The following is an 18677-nucleotide window of genomic DNA, read 5'->3' on the forward strand; positions in this document are numbered from 1 at the left end:
GTGCATCAGGCAAAGAGTAACGAATTTGCCTGTGTTACCCCAGGGAAGCTTTCTATACTCAGCCCCCCCCCCACCCCCCCCTGCCCAGGGCACTGTCCCTCTGGCTGCCATAAACTGAAAAATTTAAAGTTAAGTCCCTTTTTGGTCTATGGCCCAGGCCACACCTACATCGGAGGCCTGTGACTCTTTGTTGGGTGGAAAGCCCCAGGGTGTGGACATAAGCAGCTGGCAGTGCTGGCTGGGCTTCAGGCCTCAGCAAGGAGAGAGTTGCAGGCTCCTCCAGCCGCCCCCGTGCTAAAGACAGTCCTAGGCGGCCCCTTGGATCTGATCTCATGGCCGTTTACTGATTTCCACCATGGATCAGCCGCTTGGGCTACAAAGACAAATAAGCCTTTCCTCAGTGAACTTGAACTCTAGAGAGGCAGGAAAATAATGACTTCTTGTGATCAGGACCTCAGAAACAAAGGAGGAGCCATGCCCACCCAGCCTATGGCGCTGGGGAAGGCTGCTGGGGGAGGTGGTTCTGAGCTGAGCTTTCAAGGATGAGTAGGAGTTAGTCAAGCAAAGCGGGTAGGGGAGCGCAGGGAGAAGCATTCCTGGCAGAGGGGACAGCACCTGCAAGTTCAAAAACATCACACTCTACACCAGTGGTTCTCAACCTGTGGGTCGCGACCCCTTTGGTGGTCAAACGACCCTTTCACAGGGGTCACCTAAGACCATCCTGCATATCAGATATTTACATTACGATTCATAACAGTAGCAACATGACAGTTATGAAGTAGCAACGAAAATAATTTTATGGTTGGGTCACAACATGAGGAACTGTATTTAAAGGGCCTGAAGGTTGAGAGCCACTGTTCTACACAGAAGACCACGAGCAGGTTCGTGTTTGTGGCCTGATCAGCACGTGTTGAGAACTGAGGCTGGATGAATAGGGAAGGCAGATTCCAGGAACTGGTTGGGGCTGAGGACTTCATCCTTGCGGTCAAGTGCACAGGGCTCGGGGCCAGGAGCTGCCAGCTTGAGGAGAAGGCATCCTCACCTCCCAGAGAATCCTCTGCTTTTTAGTGTTTTTTTTTTAATTTAATTTTTCAGTTTCAGTTGACATTCAATATTATATGAGTTTTAGGTGTATAGTGTAGTGGTTAGACATTTATATAAATTACAAAGTGATTCCTCTGCTCTTTTCTTGATTAGCCTCAGCCCATTTCAGACGTTCTCAGTCAGTCATAAGTTCCTTTCTTCTTGTTTGGGCTGGGGCTGGAGGCTGGCAAGAGGAAGGGGCTCTTGCCCCCAGTTTCAAGAGGCCAGAACCACATTTCCTCCCTGTCTTGTCCCACAAAGGGGAGCGGGTGGTGGAGGGTGCGTCCTGCAGAAGCCGGAGTTGCTCCTCAGTACGAGTGGCAGTCGGGAGCTGGCCCCTGGGCACAGTAGGCTTTCAGCTTGCGCGTCTGTCTGGGGCCCTGTAACCTTGGCCCGGAGCTCTGGACCTCCAGCTCTCTTAATCCTCTCAGAAAGAGACATACCTAGAAAGAAGTAGGGGGAGGAGAGCATGGGGGCGGGGGGCGGCCTCCGTCGTCTGGGGCTAGGAGCCCTGTTTGGAGGTGCTGCTCTCATTGACCAGCAACCACTCCTGCTGAGCCAGGCACCGGGATTCTCCTTGGGTGTAGACTTTCCCCACCCAGCAGGCAGGCACAGCTGCTAGCACCTCACTCCCAGCATCTGCCTCCTCTCTCCATGTAGGCAAACTGGTGGCCCCATCTGCATAACCTCTCTTCTGGGCTCAGCTAGGAGACAGGGCCGGGGGCATGGGAGGAGGGATATCGCCTGCACATCCCACCCCACACACCAGGGCCCAGGTTCACGAGTATGGGAGACCACCTCTGCTTCGTAGCAGTCACTGTTCTGTGGTGCCCCTCTCGTTCCGATCAGCTAGCTCCGGGAGGCTCCAGGTGGCTCCTCATTTTCTTGTTCTGTAAAAATTTGGTTAAAGTCCATTCAGCTCTTCCTAGGACTTCCAGGAAGAGCCCTCCTCAGTGGGAATTTGCAGTGCTCATCCAACTTAGAGCTTCCCTACCCTGTCAGAAAGGGAGGGAGCATTCCCTGATCTCACTGTTTGCTCCCAGCACTGACCCACTCCTGCCCCGCCTACAGCAGGCATCCAGGAAGTGTGTGGGAGGGGAGAATGGAGTGGAGGCAAGGCCCTGCCCCTTGCTTGGCTGTGCCACACTACTTCGGGAGCCCGTGGCTCTGCCTCTGATGCTGGAAAAGGTTGTCTGGCCTCTTTCTTGTCAAGTGAAGATGCTAAACCAGCTGCAGTGACCTGGGCCCTGGGCGGCAGGGAGAGCAATGTGAGATGGGAGGGGCTAGAAGACCAGCAGGCCCACTGAGGGCAGGAAGGGCAGCTTCTCCCTTCACTCAGCCTTGCTTCCCCCTTCTGGGCAGTGAACCCCCAGAATTAAATGAGGTCACAGGGCATTATGGGAAGTTGTTGGTCCGTCCATCCTGGCCTCTGTATCTTAGAATTTGCCAAGGAAAGATCTCATGTCAACACGAAATCAGTTTCCCATTTTTCAAAGATGGAAAGAAACACTTTGCTCCAGGGAAGGAGACAGCAGGATTGACCCTGTGGCCACCGCTCCTGCCGCTCATCGCCGAGCTCCTGGGGCAGGCTGCCATCTCCCTCGGGCCCCAGTGTGTGCGTTCTCCTCTGGAAGAATGTGCTGGCTGCCTTCCGTGGCGCGTAGCCTTGGCTTAGAGTCCCCAAGAGAGAAGCACAGCTCATAGCTCAAAGCTGTCAGCACCCAGCCCTGAGGAAGCTGTTGGGGTGTGTGTGTGTGTGTGTGTGTGTGAGTGTGATTATATTAGGGACCATGAATTCAAAGGTATTGCCGAGGGAATCACATTCAGGGATGAAGCATGTCCTTTCCCTCCGGAAAGAAACAGACACAGGTGTTTCTCCCACAGCAGGGGCAACATGTGATCTGTGTTCAGAAGCCACTTAAGCCTCTGTAATCAGCTCGGGAGCCCATTTACTCACCCACACATTCATCTGATAAATACACACCAAGTTCAAGACCAATGTTAGACGCAAAGATGATTAAAACTTAGTCTGAGGCCTTCAGGAACTTGCAGAAGGTCGATGCCACAGATAACTTACACAGAGAAGTGTGGGCACTGCAGGGCTTGGCGAAGGAGCAGCCACTCCATCGGAGGTCTGGGTGAGAGGCGGTACTTGCGTTGGCCCTTTAAAAGGAGTGGACCTTAGACATGAGGCCATGGGCAAGCACAGAGCAGGCGGGGAGCATCTGCAGGGCAGGCGGGCGTACAGCATGCTGGGCCGGCTTTGGTAAGGTCATAGGGCACAGGAAGAGGTCCTGGTCAGGAAGCGGCTGGAACCTGGCCAGAGGGCCCTTAAATCTCAAGCTAAGGATTCTTGATTTTTTGAAGCTGCTTGGTTTTGACAAGTATGGATTTAACCAGAACTCAGTGAATCAGAGCTTAATTGGGATGGTAATAGCAGCAGCATGGAGGCTGGGTGGAAAGGGACGATATAAAAAGCAAGACCAGCCATGGTGAGAGGTGGCCAGGACCGGAGCCACTGGTGCAGTGGGAGAGGACAGAAGGCCCAGATCCGAGTGCTCACAGCAGGGCCCGGAAGTGAGCCACATGGAAAGAGCTGATGGTGTCCCGTCCCATCTCACCCCCTGAGCCCTGCACCATGAGCTCCAGGGCCAGCAGTCCTCAGGCCAGCCCACTGCACCTCCCCGTCCAGGCTGGGGAGCCCTCAGTGCAGAGTTCTTGGAAAGCAGTGGGAGTGGCAGTGAGCAGAGGGAGATCCCCTCGCGCCTCCCCAGGCAGCCCTTTGGCTCACAGGATAGAGACTGTGCTGGCACCAAGGCTCTCAGTTGACCCTTCCTGTGTCCCCCTGCCAACGGCTTGTCCCCTAGAGAACTCTGAGCCCTGCAGGTTCTCATTCCTTCTGCCCTGGGAGCTGGCGCTGAGCTGTCAGGGGAGACTAGATGAGCTGCTGCCTGAGGGGGGGGGGGGGGGCGGGCGCGTAGATGGGCAGGGTTAGCCAGGAGATCTGGAGAAGTGAAAGCCCAGGCGGAGTCCCCACCACCCACTGCCTCGGTAAGACCCGAGGAAGAACTACCAGGGGTGCCAAGCACTGACAGGGAGGGAGAGACCTAGTGTGGCCTTACACTGCAAAGCTGTGAAACTGGCTGCCTGGAAATCAGTTCTAACAGCAAGCAGAGAGAAGGGACTGGCAGGGAGAAAGCAAGGAAAGTCTTGCAGAACTAGCTGTTGACAAGTACCCCAAAAGAAAAACCCACTATCAAAGCCCCCAAATATGCAAAATCCCAAACTGCCAGCAGGCAGCCAGAGGAAACAAAGTAGCAGTTGTGTCGTAGCTGAGCACAGGCCGGAGGGAAGGTCCCTCAGGACGGAGCTGCACTCCAGACCCCGTTCAGCACCGCTGGGCGTCCCCCGGGGGCCGCACTCACAGGCGCTGTCATGCTCCGCCCGGCACTGTGCAGGCTGTGTGCATCCCTCTGTGCAAGTCAGGAAGCTGAGGGATGTGCAAGTTAAGGGGGTTATCCAAGATCACAGAACTGGACTTGAGCCGAAGCCTGTCTGTTCCCACACTAGAGAACGGTCAGGCCTTTGGGGGAAGGCCTAGAACAGTGGTTCTCAACTTTCCTAATGCCGAGACCCTTTAATACAGTTCCTCATGTTGTGGTGACCCCCAACCATAAAATTACTTTCATTGCTACTTCATAACTGTAATTTTGCTACTGTTATGAATCGTAATGTAAATATGATATGCAGGATGTATTTTCATTGTTACAAATTGAACATAATTAAAGCATAGTGATTAATCACAAAAACACTATGTGTTTTTATATATGTGTTTTCTGATGGTCTTAGGCGACCCCTGTGAAAGGGTCGTCGGCCCCCAAAGGGTCACGACCCACAGGTTGAGAACCGCTGCCCTAGAACCTCTTCTGCCTCTTAAGATGCGGTTGAAACCTCAGGCCCGGGCAGGTGCCTGGCTGTGGGGCAGGTGAGAGGAAGTGTCAGGCATCGAGCCCCAGGAGAACAGTGTGTGGGAAATAACGTAGGAAGGCTGATGGATGAAGGGGGAACAATTAAAAATTCAGACTTCCTCCTGGACTCTCAGGAAGTACCATAAACAGAACATAGGGAAGACAGCACAGCTTTGAAGTGAAGCAGAGCAGGCTGTTTGCCTTTGAGCCACACTCTGTGGGGTGCCCTCTCTTTCCGAAGACCAGGCAGCATACCCTCTCCCAGGGCTACCAGGTTAGGTTACCCACGGCGGGAGCAGACAGGCAAAGCAAGCTCGCTGGCTGGGCCCTTCCCATTGCCTTCATTCAATTAATGACCAGCCTGCCACTGGTCCGGTTCTGCGTGTGTAGTGGCTGAGTAGCCTTGGGCACTGCAGGCCATGCTGGGCCTCAGTTTCCCTGCCAGTAAAACAGAAGTATGAGCTAGGGCCATTCTGGGAGTCATCGCGCTCAGGTGTCTGAGTGATTCTCAGATAGATTGGGGGAGTGGGCCTTGTTTCTGCTTTTAGCCTAGAATCCTCCAGTTCCTCCTAGCAGTTGCCTGCCTGGCTCAGAGGACCAGGCCAGCAATTAATTCCCTCCCTCTCCTGCTTCATACCTTCCAGGTGAGGGCTCAGAGTACGCAGGTGGGGAAGACGCCCTCAGCAGGATCCAGCGGCTGATGGCCGAGGGTGGCATGACCGCCGTGGTGCAGCGGGAGCAGAGCACCACCATGGCCTCCATGGGCGGCTTTGGCAACAACATCATCGTCAGCCACCGCATTCACCGCAGCTCCCAGACAGGGACTGAGCCTGGGGCCGCCCGCACCTCCTCGCCCCAGCCCTCCACCTCTCGGGGACTGCTCCCGGAACCTGGGCAGCTGGCAGAGCGAGGCCTAAGCCCCCGGACAGCCTCCTGGGACCAGCCCAGTACCCCTGGGCGGGAGCCCCCCCAGCCATCCCTGCCCTTTTCCTCCCCTGCCCCTACTCCTGTCCCCCTTCCCAGCACTGAGGGACCAACCCCGCACTGCGACCTGACCAGTAACCACCACCTTCCTGACAGTGGCGGTAGCAGCAGGGGGGAAGCTGCAGGCCCCAGTGGGGAGCCACGGAACAGGTAGAGACAAGTGTGCACTGGTGCCTCCCTCAAACCGCTGAGCAGAAATCGGACCTCACAGCTGACTGGGAACTGGACACGGAAGAGCTGCAGGCTGCATCGGGAACAGGAGCGAGAGGGCAGGGGTTCGAGGAAATCAGAGTCAGTGGGCGTGAGGCAGTCAAATGGGCAAGGCTCACCTTAGGACTAGAACCTTTCAGGATCTGGAGCCCACGGAGCCACACTGCTGTGCTGAGTGAATGGAGAAGGAAGTGGGTATTCTGCCATGAACCCCGTTTCCCCTAGTCACAGAGAACCCCAGAAGGGCCAAACCATCCTGCACAGTGGCCAGTGAGACAGCTGTGCCCTGTCCACCTGTTGTAGGGGCCAAGCCACTAGGACTTGAAGAGCAAGAGGAGCAGCCGACCCCCAGAAACCACCTCTGTCTCGGAGCCTCCAGAGCTTCAGCTTCTTATCTTTCCCCACAAAGGCCACTGTCGGGCAGGCCAGGCCCAGATTCCCGAGGACGGGCTTCTACGCTTGCTAATGGGGACACCATGGAGTGGGGGGAGCCTGCTTGCCTGAGAGAGGATGGGGTCAAGGGATGGTGGGCAGGTCCTCACTCAGGAGTGGGGGGTGTAGGCTGGCCAGCCCCCAGGGCCTGTCCACCAAGCCCCTCCCTCCCTGTCCCCCAGGCCCTCAGAGCAGCGCCTGTGGGTATCAGTATTCCCTGAGCCGAGGCCAAAGCCAGCCCGAGGCTGGGGGAGGGGGTGAAACTCCAGGTCAGAATGTGAGGTCTTGGTCTGTGATTTAAGGTGTTGCATGTGGAATCTTAAACTGTACGTGTAGTTTCTAGTGGAAAAATCAAGGCGCTGATTATTTTGTCTTTAGTATGAAAATGTGATTTCTGTTTGTAACTCATAGAAACATTGTGGTGGGAGAAGAGGGGATAGTCTGACTGCTAATGAGGGAAACACCAAAGATCTACATCATTAAAATGATGACATGCCCCTCACCAGGCTCCGCTCTGTTTTTATGGAGGATGGGGGGAACGGGGCGGGGGGAGGGGTTGGGGACAAAGCGGGGGTCTTTGAAATGAGCTGGGCCCAGGTTCTCCCAGGCACTGGTTTTGGTGCTGCTGGCGTCCGTGGGGAGCCCTGATACCTCAGCATAAGCCACTCAGGTAAGCACTGCCACCTGTGCTTACACGCCGTCTCTGTACCACCACCTCCTGCTTCCTGTGAGCCTGCTAGGGACTGGGGCAACTTTAACAGCGACAGGTAGGTAGGTAGGAATGACAGAAGGTCATTCATCTTGATTGCTTTCTACCCAGGACTATGGGTCTGGAATGAAGATGTAACTGGCTAAGAGTTGGACCCCTCCAGTCCTAGGAAACCACCCATAATGGGGGTTGGAGCTTGTCCTTGTCTACAGACATCCCACAAAGATGCCATTTGCTGGTCCCTCAGGTTTCCTTTACTTTGTGTCCTCAGTACAGTGACTGAAAGGCCTGTTCTATTCATGGGCCTTGGCCACATTAAGGTTCAAGCTGATGTGGCTCTGCTGGTTGAGCGTCATCCCATGCACTGATGGGCCACCAGTTTGATTTCTCATCAGGGCACATGCCTGGGTTGCAGGTTCAATCTCTAATAGGGGGTATATAGGTGGCAGCCCATTGACGTTTCTCTCTCCTCCCTTCCCCTTTCTTTAAAATCAATAAAAACTTTTTTTTTTAAGTTCCAAGCAAGTTAGTGGCAGAGGATATTTGCCCCAAATCATACAAAGGTATACAGGACAATCAGAGCCACCCCCGGGCTTCTGCCAGCAACAAGTACTTCAGTATCTTCTGTGTCCCAGACACTATAGGTCATGCATAACTATGTTACCCCAACAGAGACAAAACCAAAAGGTTAAATGGGAAAGCAAGTAATACAAAACAGTGTGAAGAGTTGTATAGTTAGGAACACCAGAATTTTCTAGAAAGTCATAACTGGACTCGACTAAAGGACATCTGCTAGCTGTGTGACCTAGGGCAAGCCACTTGCCTTTTGTTGTTGTTAATCCTTACCTGAGGATATTATTCCATTGGTTTTTTTAAATATTTCTATTGATTTCAGAAAGGAGGGAAGAGAAATATTAATGCTGAGAGCGTTATTGATAAGCTGCCTCCTGCATGCCCCCTACTAGGGATCAAGCCTGCAACCCAGGCATATGCCCTTTACTGGAATTGAACCCAGGACCCTTCAGTCTGCAGACGGAAGCTCTAACCACTGAGCAAACTGGCTAGGGCGCCACTTGCCTTTTCTCTACTTCGCTTTCCTCCCTTGTAGTAGATGCAGGGCTTGCAACCTCTCAGTTACTTCTACCTCTATAATCTAGTCCTTCGTGTTCAGCACTGGTTAGGACAGGCTCCCATGAAGAGGTGGGACTTGAGCTATGCATTGTCAGATGGGGAAGAATTCCTTGGCTGACAGTGGGGCTATGAATTTGTTAAGTGTAAACCTTGTCCAAGGACTTGGTAACCTCAATCCTCTTCACAAAAACCCTCTGAAGTGAGCACTGGTATTACACCCAGACCACATAACTAGTGGAGGCACAGTTTTAATCCAGGTGGGACCCCAACTTGCTCTATTTGTAAAAGGGGTATTCAGCCATGTGGGTGAGGTGATCCAAATTTGGCCCTGTCTGGCCTCACTTCTGCCCTCCCTGGCCAAGGATGAGCCCAGCCCTACCTGTTGGAGGTCACAACATCAACCCCTCCACTTAGAAAGCCTTTGCCTGGTGGATAGAGCCTCCCCAAGGATAAAGCCTTTTGGGGGCCTGTTGCCCGTCATAACAAGGTTGTGGGGTCAACAGAAGAGCTTGGCAAGCTCATTTGGAGATGAGGAAATAGGTCCAGAGAAGTCCTATGGGCCCAAGTTGTAGACCCAATTGGATCAAAGGCTGAGAGCAAAGACTAAACCAGGTCTCTGGTTTCCAACTCAGCACTACACAGTTCCACTTTGGGTTCTGGGATTGGGGAGGCCAATGGCCCCTCCCCCCATCGTGGATTTCAGAGGAACTGGAGCAGCTTTGCCTGACAGCTTCTGGAAGAACCCAAAGCAGTGGTTGGAGACATTTCTGGTTTCTGGGCCCCCAGTCCTTATCCTTGCTTGACTTCCCATCTGACTGTTGTGTCTGGCCTTCCTGCATTCTGTTTGTTCACGCACACACCCTGCAGGACTATCATATAATTGTTATATGAACCAATTCACCTGTGAGTGGGGACAAGAGCAATAGCACTTCTTTCATCCTTGGTGATGAGGATCATGGGAGAACAAATCATTCTTGTGAAGCACAATGGCTTTTCACTCTAGCCCCACCCGCCTACTCCAGGCCTCTCCTTCCAGGAGCACTGGGGACCGACCCCCACCTCCGCATTCAGCGTGGAGAGCTCACCAAGAGCCCCTGCAGCTGCAGCTGGCGTTGCCTGAGTTCTGCCCCTTCTCGAGTAGCTCTTGCCCTTTCTTCTCCACTGCGTATCCGCCTCCACCCCCCCACCCCGCGCCAATCCCACACAGAGCCCTCTGAGCATCTCTTAGGTGAGGCTGAAGGAGGGGCGGGACTTGAGTTGTTTTTCCAAGAGAAGGAACCATGTGTTTTAAGGTTAAGCGGGTGTTTGGCGCAGAGTTTGGTGTGACAGGCCTCGCGGCCGGGCGTGGGGGGCGAATCCCTCCCTGGTCAGCCCGGGAACCCGCTCGGAGGCCGAGCGCTGGTGCCTGGGCGCGCCGAGCTGAGCCGCAAGGTCTGGGCTGGGGAGGAGCTCTCCGAGGTGCTGAAGGCGCCCGGCTCTTGGCCCGCGGCTGCCCCACCCGCGGCCCTCCGGCCCTCCAGGTCGGTTGCCAGGGACCTCGAGAGAGCAGTGGCCTCCCCCGGGGTCTCGTTCAGGGCTCCGCCCAGGTGACCTTGGGCTTTCCCTCCCAGGAATCGGTGAACTCGACCTTCAGGCCCCGGCTGGATGGGCTGCGTATCCCATCCCGGGGCTGGAGGGAGGGCGCTCACCCCTTCGCGGCCTGAAGTGCGGGGGCCGAGCGGCGGGGTGTGGGGCGGGCGGGAGTGTGTGCGAAGGGCGAGCTCCTCTCTCCCTGGCGGACCGTCGCCGCTCTTCTCTCCCCAGCTGCTTCCCCAGCCCCGACGGCGCCCCTCCTCTGGCTGCACGGCGGCCTGCACGCAGCCGCGGGGTTGGAAACCGCCGGCCCTCGGCTCTGCCCCGACGGAACCGCGGCAGCAGAACCGACCCCACCCACTCATCAACCTCCTAGTGGGGTCCAACTGCGCGCGGGACGACGGAGGGAGGGAGGTCCGAGCTGGGCGCGAGGCCATTTCCTAGTCCCGGGGGCCTGGTCAGAGCGGAGGTGGGGAGCGCAGCCAGACGGGGCTGCCAGCTCTCTCCCCAGCCCGCGAGGGGGCGCCGCATCCCCATGACAACGCGGACACCCCACCCCCCAGCCTCTCAGAGGGCCGAGCCCCCAGAGAAGCCGCACTGTCGGCGTGGGCGGTGTCCCCACGGTGCCCGAGTGGGGAGCTGCCGGCCGGCTCCAATGAGGGGCGCGCGTAGCTGGGGTCCCCGACGCCCCGGCGGTGCCCCCCGCGCGTCCTCGTTGGGTGGCCGGCCCCGGGCGGGCGGCGCGGCCCCACCAGGATTGGCTGCCTCCCCGTGACATCACGCGGCTCGGGAAAAGTGCGAGCGTGAGCGCGAGTCGGAGCCACAGCGCTGGGAGCTGCGGGCGGAGCAGGGGCCGCCCCTCGCACCCCGTCCCCGCCCCCGGCCCGCAGCCCGACCGCCCGCCCCGCCCGCTGGCCCGCGGGGCCGCCCTCCTCTCCCGCCGTCTGTCAGGTGCGAAGGGAGCGGGCGGAGGTGTCTGGTAAGTGACTTCCGCGGCAGCGCGGGGGCGTGGGGGGACTCGGTTGGGGGAGAAGGACGCGGGGCTCGCGGACCCTCTGAGGCTCCTCAGAGGCCGTCCGACCGGGCGGGACCCCAGGCATCTCTGGGGCGAGCGCGGGGCAGGGGGCTGCAGAGGGCACGGCTGGAGGGGAGGCCGGGAGCCTCGCGGAGGCTGCAGGTGCGCCTCTGGGAAGCAATGGGCATTCAGGACGTCGGCAGGGTGTGCCCGCTCCCAGCCCCGAGGAGGCAGGGGCAGCCGTCGGGGGCAGGACCCGCACTCCAGCCCTCCCACTGGCGGTTCTGCAGGGCGTGGGGCTGTGGAACCCAAAGAGCCCTTTTCCCGCCCGCCTCCCTGCCCCCCCACTCCGGCGCCGCCAGCCCACTCTTGGCCATGGAGTCCGCCATCAGCGACCTTGAACCCCGACGGAAAGCACCCCTGCCCTCTCTGGCGCCCCTCCCCCACTCCAGGACGCTCCCTCGCTGTTGCCCCTGCCCGGAGCCGCGGAGATCAGCGTTAAACCCAAGCCCCCTGGTTGAAGTGTCAGGATCAGTGTCGGTACCAAATCCCCTGCACCCCTTCTCTCTCCCCTGGATTCCTGAGTCCCCTCTCCTCCCCCAGGGACAGATCCAAGGGCCCCAGCGTTCCCGGAGCCCTAGCGTGAAAGCCTAAGAACCCACCCCTACCCCCAAGGTGTCCAGAGCGCGCGCTCCCGTTTGGCCCGGGAAAGGGGATGGGGGAGCTTGGGACCCGGCAAAGCACCGTGCCCACGCCCAGAGGCTTCGGAAACTGCGTGCTAAGGGGTGGGGGAGGGCGGGGCCCTGGAGAGACACGACCCATGGACCGCCAGGGCAACGTGGAGGAGCCTCCAGATGGGCCTAGTAAGTCCCAACCCGGCACTAGAGGCCCGCCCAATCCCTGGGCTGGAGAAACCGGGTGTCCACTCCCGACGCGAGGGCTCGCCGTGTTTCTCCAGCGGGGGTCAGGGTTGGGAGTGTGGGAGAAGAATCCGACACTTTCCTAACCCAATCCCCCGTCTGGGCCTCCAGTTATAGAGGTGCTGCCTGCACCCTCTCACTGGCGCCCTTTGGCGAGAACACGCAGTGGGCACACTGAGCCGAGCCTGGTGTCCCGCAGGCAGAGTGGGGGACTCTAGCAGCGGCCCCTCGACAGAAGTCAGTGCAAGGCCGGGACTCCGCACCGAAGCGTAACACTACTGAGCACTCAGCTAACACAATGCACCAAGGCCAGGGGCCGTTGCAACCCAGAGTGTAGTCTGGCCTGGTCCTGCAACCCTTCCCCGCCCACAGACGCCGGCTCTTGGCCCGACTGGATCCGCGCTCAGACAGCCAACGTCTGCGTTGAATCTCCCAGCAGAGGCGTTTGGCGGGCACTTACTGTCAGCCCTGCATTGATTCGTGTAGACACACTGGCACAGGCACACCCGACCGTGTGCAACCCCCAGGCCACCGCAGTCCAGGCACACAGGCATGCACACGCACGTGTCCACACGGCGCGGGCATGCTCACGCGCACACGGGGCGCACTGGTATCCAGGCGTGGCTGAGCGGCGCGCACACACGCACATGCAGACAGCTACTCGCTTCTGCTCGCGCTCCCCAGTCATCACACATAAACCGAACTCAAACTCGCCTTCCCGCCCACACGTTCCTCGCCAGTGCCGGCCGGAATTCGGGCGCCCTTAACTTTCCCACCATTAAACCCCGCGCGGAGCCGAGGGCAGCTCCCCGGCGAGGCCCGCGAGGGGATCCCTGCCTGGGGCCTCCTCTGTGCTCCGGGTCTTGTTGGAGTTGGGGGCGGTGGCTCCCCGCTCTAGGGCCGGAGCTGGCACCCAGGGGCCGACATCGCCATCTAGCGGTGCGTGCAACCCTGGGCGGGGCTGCTCGCCTCGTCAGATCCCAGGCGTCCTGGATCCTAGAGAAACGAGACAGAGAGTTTTGGTCAGGATGTCTGCGGAAGACTGAGGGGTTCAGAAAGACAACTGGCGCGGGGAGACACGGCGTTTCGCCCTGTCTGCAGCTGGAAGCTTCCCCAAGCGGGCCCAGCGCGGGACTAAACCGCCCGCCACCTCCCTCCCCCGAGACAAGATGTCCTCAAATGGAGACAGGAGATCTCTCTGGGAAAACTAAGTGGGGGAGGCGGAGGGAATGGGTGGGGACCCTGCGCAAGCCTCCCCAACCCACTCCTACTTGTGTCGTTATAAAGGGGAGAGAGAAGAGGCAGGGAATGGCCGCTGAGGCAGAATTTGGGGTTGGGAATGAGGCTCCTGGGTTCTCAACCTGCCCCGCTGCCTACTGACACACTGGCTGACTTTAGGCAACTTAATTAACATGATCATCATCGGTAAGAAGACACATCTGTAAGATGAAGGATACTAACATTACCTGCCTTTTCAGGTAAACCAGATAATCTATAGAAAAAGCTCAGAGGGATTCCTGACTCATTGTTAACACTCAATAAGTAAGAGCCATTATGTTTTTCCTGCTCAGCACCTTGGGTCCCATTCTGATCTTGCTGGCCATGTCCTGGTCCGGAGAGGCTAGCACCACGGTGTCCTTGGGGCCGGCTGACAGATCACTCCTGCCCCCCTTGCTTGCCTGCCTGTGTCTGGGAGGGCAGCCTCTCCAAGCTGGTGCTTCAGCCCTCCCACCCAGCTCAGAGGGTGACGCCTGAGCTTTTATTTCAGTCCCGCCCAGGATTGTACCCACAGCACCGCACCGCACTGCACCGCGAGATGCTCTCAGAGCTGAAAGGGGCCATCGGACCCCGGGGAGGGGCCGTTATCTTGACTCATTTGTGACCTTGAGGGGGTGACACCACCCATCTCTGAGCCTCTCCCTGCAGTGGGCCCAGGAATTGGCAGGCAAATTTAAACTGCCAGGCCAGGAGGCTGGGTCTGTGTCTGCGACGGTGGATTAGGGGGGGTTTGAGGCCAGGCTTGGGGGTCACGGGGACTTGGCTCCTGCCTCCAGTGCGTTTTCATGCTGGAGATGGAGTTTAGTTGCTGATCCCCATAGCTGTTCAGGCGGGAGGTTGTCCCGAGGAGTCCTCTCTCGCTTGCAAAGGAGAGAGGTGCAGGAAGGTGAGGCGGCCTGTCTAGGGCCACACAGCCCCCGCTGGCCTTGAAGCCGGGCAGCAGCACGAGTGCTGGTCCCTTCTTCCTCCTCCCTCCACACCCGCTGCCTCTCCCCCTCGGTTTCGCTCTCACACAGACACACAGAACTGCGTATATGACAGTGACTGGTGGTGCTGTGATGGGCCCAGGCGTGTGTGTGTAATGGTGCGCGTGTTGGCGGGTGTGAAGGAGCTGGGCAGGGCGGCTGCCCTGGCACAGCGCACAGGGTGTGGGCCTCCCTCACAAGTTTGGGAGAGGAAGAGGGGGAGGGGAGGTCAAGAGGAGCCTGGGAGGGAGGGCGCACAGGCTCAGGGCTGGGGCCTTATGCTGGGGGACCCCAGCTGGTGTACTGGTGACCCAGGGTTGCCCTGAGGGGCAGGCCACGGGCCCCCCTGCAGCAGCTCCTCTCTTCCCTCTGGGACACTGTCACCCTTTGGGTCCTCCTAGAGGCCTTGGGGCTGACCCTGACGCCTGCCTGGGAAGCCAGGTGTGTCTTTCCTCAGTGATGGCCCTTTGGGCTTCTGATGGCTCAAGGGTCTCAGCCCCTGGTTGCTGACAGACTCCAACTACCCTGCACCTCGCCCCCATGCCCTAGGCCAGGGTGAGAGCTCTGGGAGAGAAACGTGCTCCCCTGAGCTTCTCTGCACAGCACCCTCCCCTCCTCCTCAAGGCTCCCGGCTCCATGCCACCTCCTGGGTCCTAGGGGAGGCCTTCCCCCAGCTGGATCACTGGTGAGTCTTTGGGCCTCCCGCAGCCAGACTCGTAGCTCCGGGACAGCAACGTGATGTCAAGGAGCTGTGGCACCTTGGTCAGGTTAACACCTCTGTGCCTCGGTTTCCTCAACTATAAGCAGTGAAAAATAACAGTATCACCTCATAGGTTTGTTGTGAGGATGAAATGAGTTAATATTTATATAAAAAGTATTGAGAGTGTCTGGCACTTAGTGGAGAGTAAATGTTAGCTGCTACGGGATTGGAGAGCAGGTCCCCTGGTAGTTTGCTTAAGAAACGATCGAAAGGCTGCCCTGGCTGGTGTGGCTCCAGTGGTGGAGAGTTGCCCCATGCACCAAGAGGTCACTGGTTTGATTCCCAGCCCGGGCTGCTGCTCAGTCCCCAGTAGGCGGTGTGCAGGAGGCAGCCAAAGGATGTTACTCTCCCCCTCCCTCTTCCTCTCTCACTAAAATCAATAAAAACATATTTTTAAAAAAATAAAATAAATGATCCAAGGACTGAGTGAATATTTCCCACATGCTGACATCTGGGACCACTCATCCCTCTCCTCTCCTTCCTTGGGTCCCACCCACACTGGCCCTCGGTCCTTGTCTCACACATAACTCAGGGCCATTGCCCTTGAGTAGGCCACTTTCTGAAGCTCATGTGGCTGCCTCCTTGTCATCACCTCCTCGGAGAGGCCGGCCGTCACTGATCAGCCAGCAGGCGCAGCCCTGTCTGTCCCCCGATCCACTATCACTCTTCCTTGCTTTCTTTCTAGCATTTCTTTGTTGTTGCTCACTGTATGTCTCTCCTAATCCGACTGTAAGCTCCGTGAGAGTGGGGGCCGAGTGTGTCTCACTCACTTCTGTAGCCGCAGCACCCAGTGCTCACTCAATAAATGATGCACACACGAATGAGGAGGTGATGGGACAGGGTTCCCTAAAGTTCCGCAGGATGAGGTTCCTCTGGCCTCTCGACTCGTTACCCCACGTTCCCCTTCTAATCCACTTCGACAGCTCACCTTTTCTCTCTCTCTTTCCTCCTCCAGACACTGCTAACCAAAATGGCGAACTTCACACCCGTCAACGGCAGCTCAGGCAACCAGTCTGTGCGCCTGGTCACAGCAACCCATAACCGCTACGAGACAGTGGAGATGGTCTTCATCGCCACGGTGACGGGCTCGCTGAGCCTGGTGACTGTGGTGGGCAACATCCTGGTGATGCTATCCATCAAGGTCAACAGGCAGCTGCAGACGGTCAACAACTACTTCCTCTTCAGCCTGGCGTGTGCCGACCTCATCATCGGCGCGTTCTCCATGAACCTCTACACCGTGTACATCATCAAGGGCTACTGGCCTCTGGGCGCCGTGGTCTGTGACCTGTGGCTGGCCCTGGACTACGTGGTGAGCAACGCCTCCGTCATGAACCTTCTCATTATCAGCTTTGACCGGTACTTCTGCGTCACCAAGCCCCTCACCTACCCGGCCCGGCGCACCACCAAGATGGCCGGCCTCATGATCGCTGCCGCCTGGGTCCTGTCCTTTGTGCTCTGGGCGCCCGCCATCTTGTTCTGGCAGTTTGTGGTGGGCAAGCGGACAGTGCCCGACAACCAGTGCTTCATCCAGTTCCTGTCCAACCCGGCGGTGACCTTCGGCACGGCCATCGCTGCCTTCTACCTGCCCGTGGTCATCATGACGGTGCTGTACATCCACATCTCCCTGGCCAGTCGCAGCCGAGTTCACAAGCACCGGCCAGAAGGCCCGAAGGAGAAGAAGGCCAAGCCGCTGGCCTTCCTCAAGAGCCCCCTGATGAAGCAGAGCATCAAGAAGGCCCCGCCAGCAGCGGCCCGAGAGGAGCTGCGCAACGGGAAGCCGGAGGAGGCTCCTCCGCCCGTCCTGCCGCCCCCGCCACGCCCGGTGGCCGACAAGGACACTTCCAACGACTCCAGCTCAGGCAGTGCCACCCAGAATACCAAGGAACAGCCACCCACAGAGCTGTCCACCACAGAGGTCACCACGCCTGCCACTCCTACCCCTCGCCTACAGCCCCGGGCCCTCAACCCAGCCTCGAAATGGTCCAAGATCCAGATTGTGACGAAGCAGACAGGCAATGAGTGTGTGACAGCCATCGAGATTGTGCCTGCCACGCCAGCTGGCATGCGTCCAGCGACCAACGTGGCCCGAAAATTTGCCAGCATCGCCCGCAACCAGGTGCGCAAGAAGCGGCAGATGGCAGCCCGGGAGCGCAAGGTGACGCGGACCATCTTTGCCATTCTGCTGGCCTTCATTCTCACCTGGACGCCCTACAACGTTATGGTCCTGGTGAACACCTTCTGCGACAGCTGCGTCCCTGAGACGGTGTGGTCCATTGGCTACTGGCTCTGCTATGTCAACAGCACCATCAACCCTGCCTGCTATGCCCTCTGCAATGCCACCTTTAAAAAGACCTTCAGGCACCTGCTGCTCTGCCAGTATCGGAACATCGGCACTGCCAGGTAGACAGGCAGGGGCGTCATAGGAGGTCCTGGCGGTCGCATGTGTGTGCTGGGGGACCACATGGCTCAGCTGCTGTGGGGGCAGGATTTGGAGGCACCTCTCGTGTTCACAGTCGCTGAAGAGGACTGAGGTCCCAGACCCTGTGAGGCTCAGGAAGCTCTGGCTGGATTCAGAGAGACCAGCTCTTTGCTCAGAGGAGGGTCAGCCCTAGGAAGGGTCTGAACCAGGACTGCCTGACCCATCTCTCTTGTCCTGCCTCAGGGAGCTGGGGGCACTGGCCTCCGTGGGCACCTGCCCTATGACTAACCAGTGGGGCTGGAAGAATGGACATCTGGAGGGGAGCAGAAGCCAGGACCCCCTTGGGAGGAGCAGAGGCCAAAGCTTAGGAAAGGAGACTCGGGAAGGACTAGGGTTCCCCATTCTGTTGTAATCGGTGCTTTCTGCCCCCTTGCACCCTGCATGAAGGCTCAGCCCCCTCTCCCAAACCCCACTCCTTGCTGCAGCTACTCAGCCAGGTACTGGTTGGATGGGTGGGCTGGCTGGAGGCCAGGCAGAGTGGGCTCTGGGGCACCCCCTTCTGCAGCACAGCCCTGGCCAGTCAGGATGGGCCAGCATGTCTTCCATTCACTCAGGAGCTGAGGCCTGGCCTCCCATGGTCCCAGCCTGAGCAGGGAACAGTCCATCTGATTCTGAAGAGCCCTCCCCTCCCCAAGTAGAAGGCTCATCCCAGGTCACACCTAGTGAAGGGGGGGATGTGACCCAGTGAAGGTGGGGCTGTGGTGGGCAGTGTTCCCTTGGCCTCTGCAGGGAGGGAGGCCTGGGTCACCAGAGACAAAGAGATGGACTTTGACCCTCCTCTGAGATGGACCCACAGATTTCAGTGCCAGTGAAGGCGGGGTTTAAGGCTGGCAAGCAACCCTTATCTTTACTCTCCTAACCCATAGAACCTTCCGGATTGGCAGTGGCCGGACCCAAGGACCTTTGCCTGGGAGTGTCAGCCCTAGTCTTGCGGGTTCCTGCCCCAGCTGTGGTGTGGCCCCGGACAAGGACTGAAAGGCTCAGAGGACTCGGGGCAGTGGGGGGCCTTGGAAGAAATTTCAAAACTGGTCTTTTTCTATGAGCTCCAGGGAGCACCGAGCCCCCAAGAAAAACCACCTTTCCCTCCACACTCTCCCCCTCCCAACAAATTACCACAGCAAAATCCCCAGGAAGGGGCTTTTATATATTAAAAAAAAAAAAAAAAAGCTTT

General features: G+C 58.0%; 2 protein-coding genes across 13 annotated transcripts in view; both read left to right on the forward strand.

The window, feature by feature from the left end:
• Positions 1 to 7179, forward strand: part of AMBRA1 (autophagy and beclin 1 regulator 1) — a 173907-nt gene extending 166728 nt beyond the window's left edge. For 10 of the 12 annotated variants that reach the window (XM_036326037.1, XM_036326039.1, XM_036326042.1 and 7 more), the window contains one exon: positions 5696 to 6189. In XM_036326037.1, the coding sequence (XP_036181930.1) occupies positions 5696 to 6189 (494 nt within the window). Of the gene's footprint in view, positions 1 to 5695 lie in introns of all 12 variants that reach the window. The other 2 variants (XM_036326040.1, XM_036326038.1) reach the window with 1 other exon arrangement.
• Positions 7180 to 15413: 8234 nt separating this feature from the next.
• On the forward strand, positions 15414 to 18663 carry CHRM4 (cholinergic receptor muscarinic 4). Its single transcript, XM_036326066.1, has one exon. It carries the CDS (start codon positions 15998 to 16000, stop codon positions 17429 to 17431), a length of 1434 nt encoding a protein of 477 aa, XP_036181959.1. The 5' UTR covers positions 15414 to 15997; the 3' UTR covers positions 17432 to 18663.
• The last annotated feature ends 14 nt before the right edge of the window (positions 18664 to 18677 follow it).

Source organism: Myotis myotis, unplaced genomic scaffold, assembly GCF_014108235.1.
Source record: "Myotis myotis isolate mMyoMyo1 unplaced genomic scaffold, mMyoMyo1.p scaffold_m19_p_10, whole genome shotgun sequence".
Taxonomy (NCBI): domain Eukaryota; kingdom Metazoa; phylum Chordata; class Mammalia; order Chiroptera; family Vespertilionidae; genus Myotis; species Myotis myotis.

Excerpts from the sequence above, each read along its gene's own strand:
- CHRM4 (XM_036326066.1), top strand. The coding sequence starts at position 15,998 with ATGGCGAACTTCACACCCGTCAACGGCAGCTCAGGCAACCAGTCTGTG.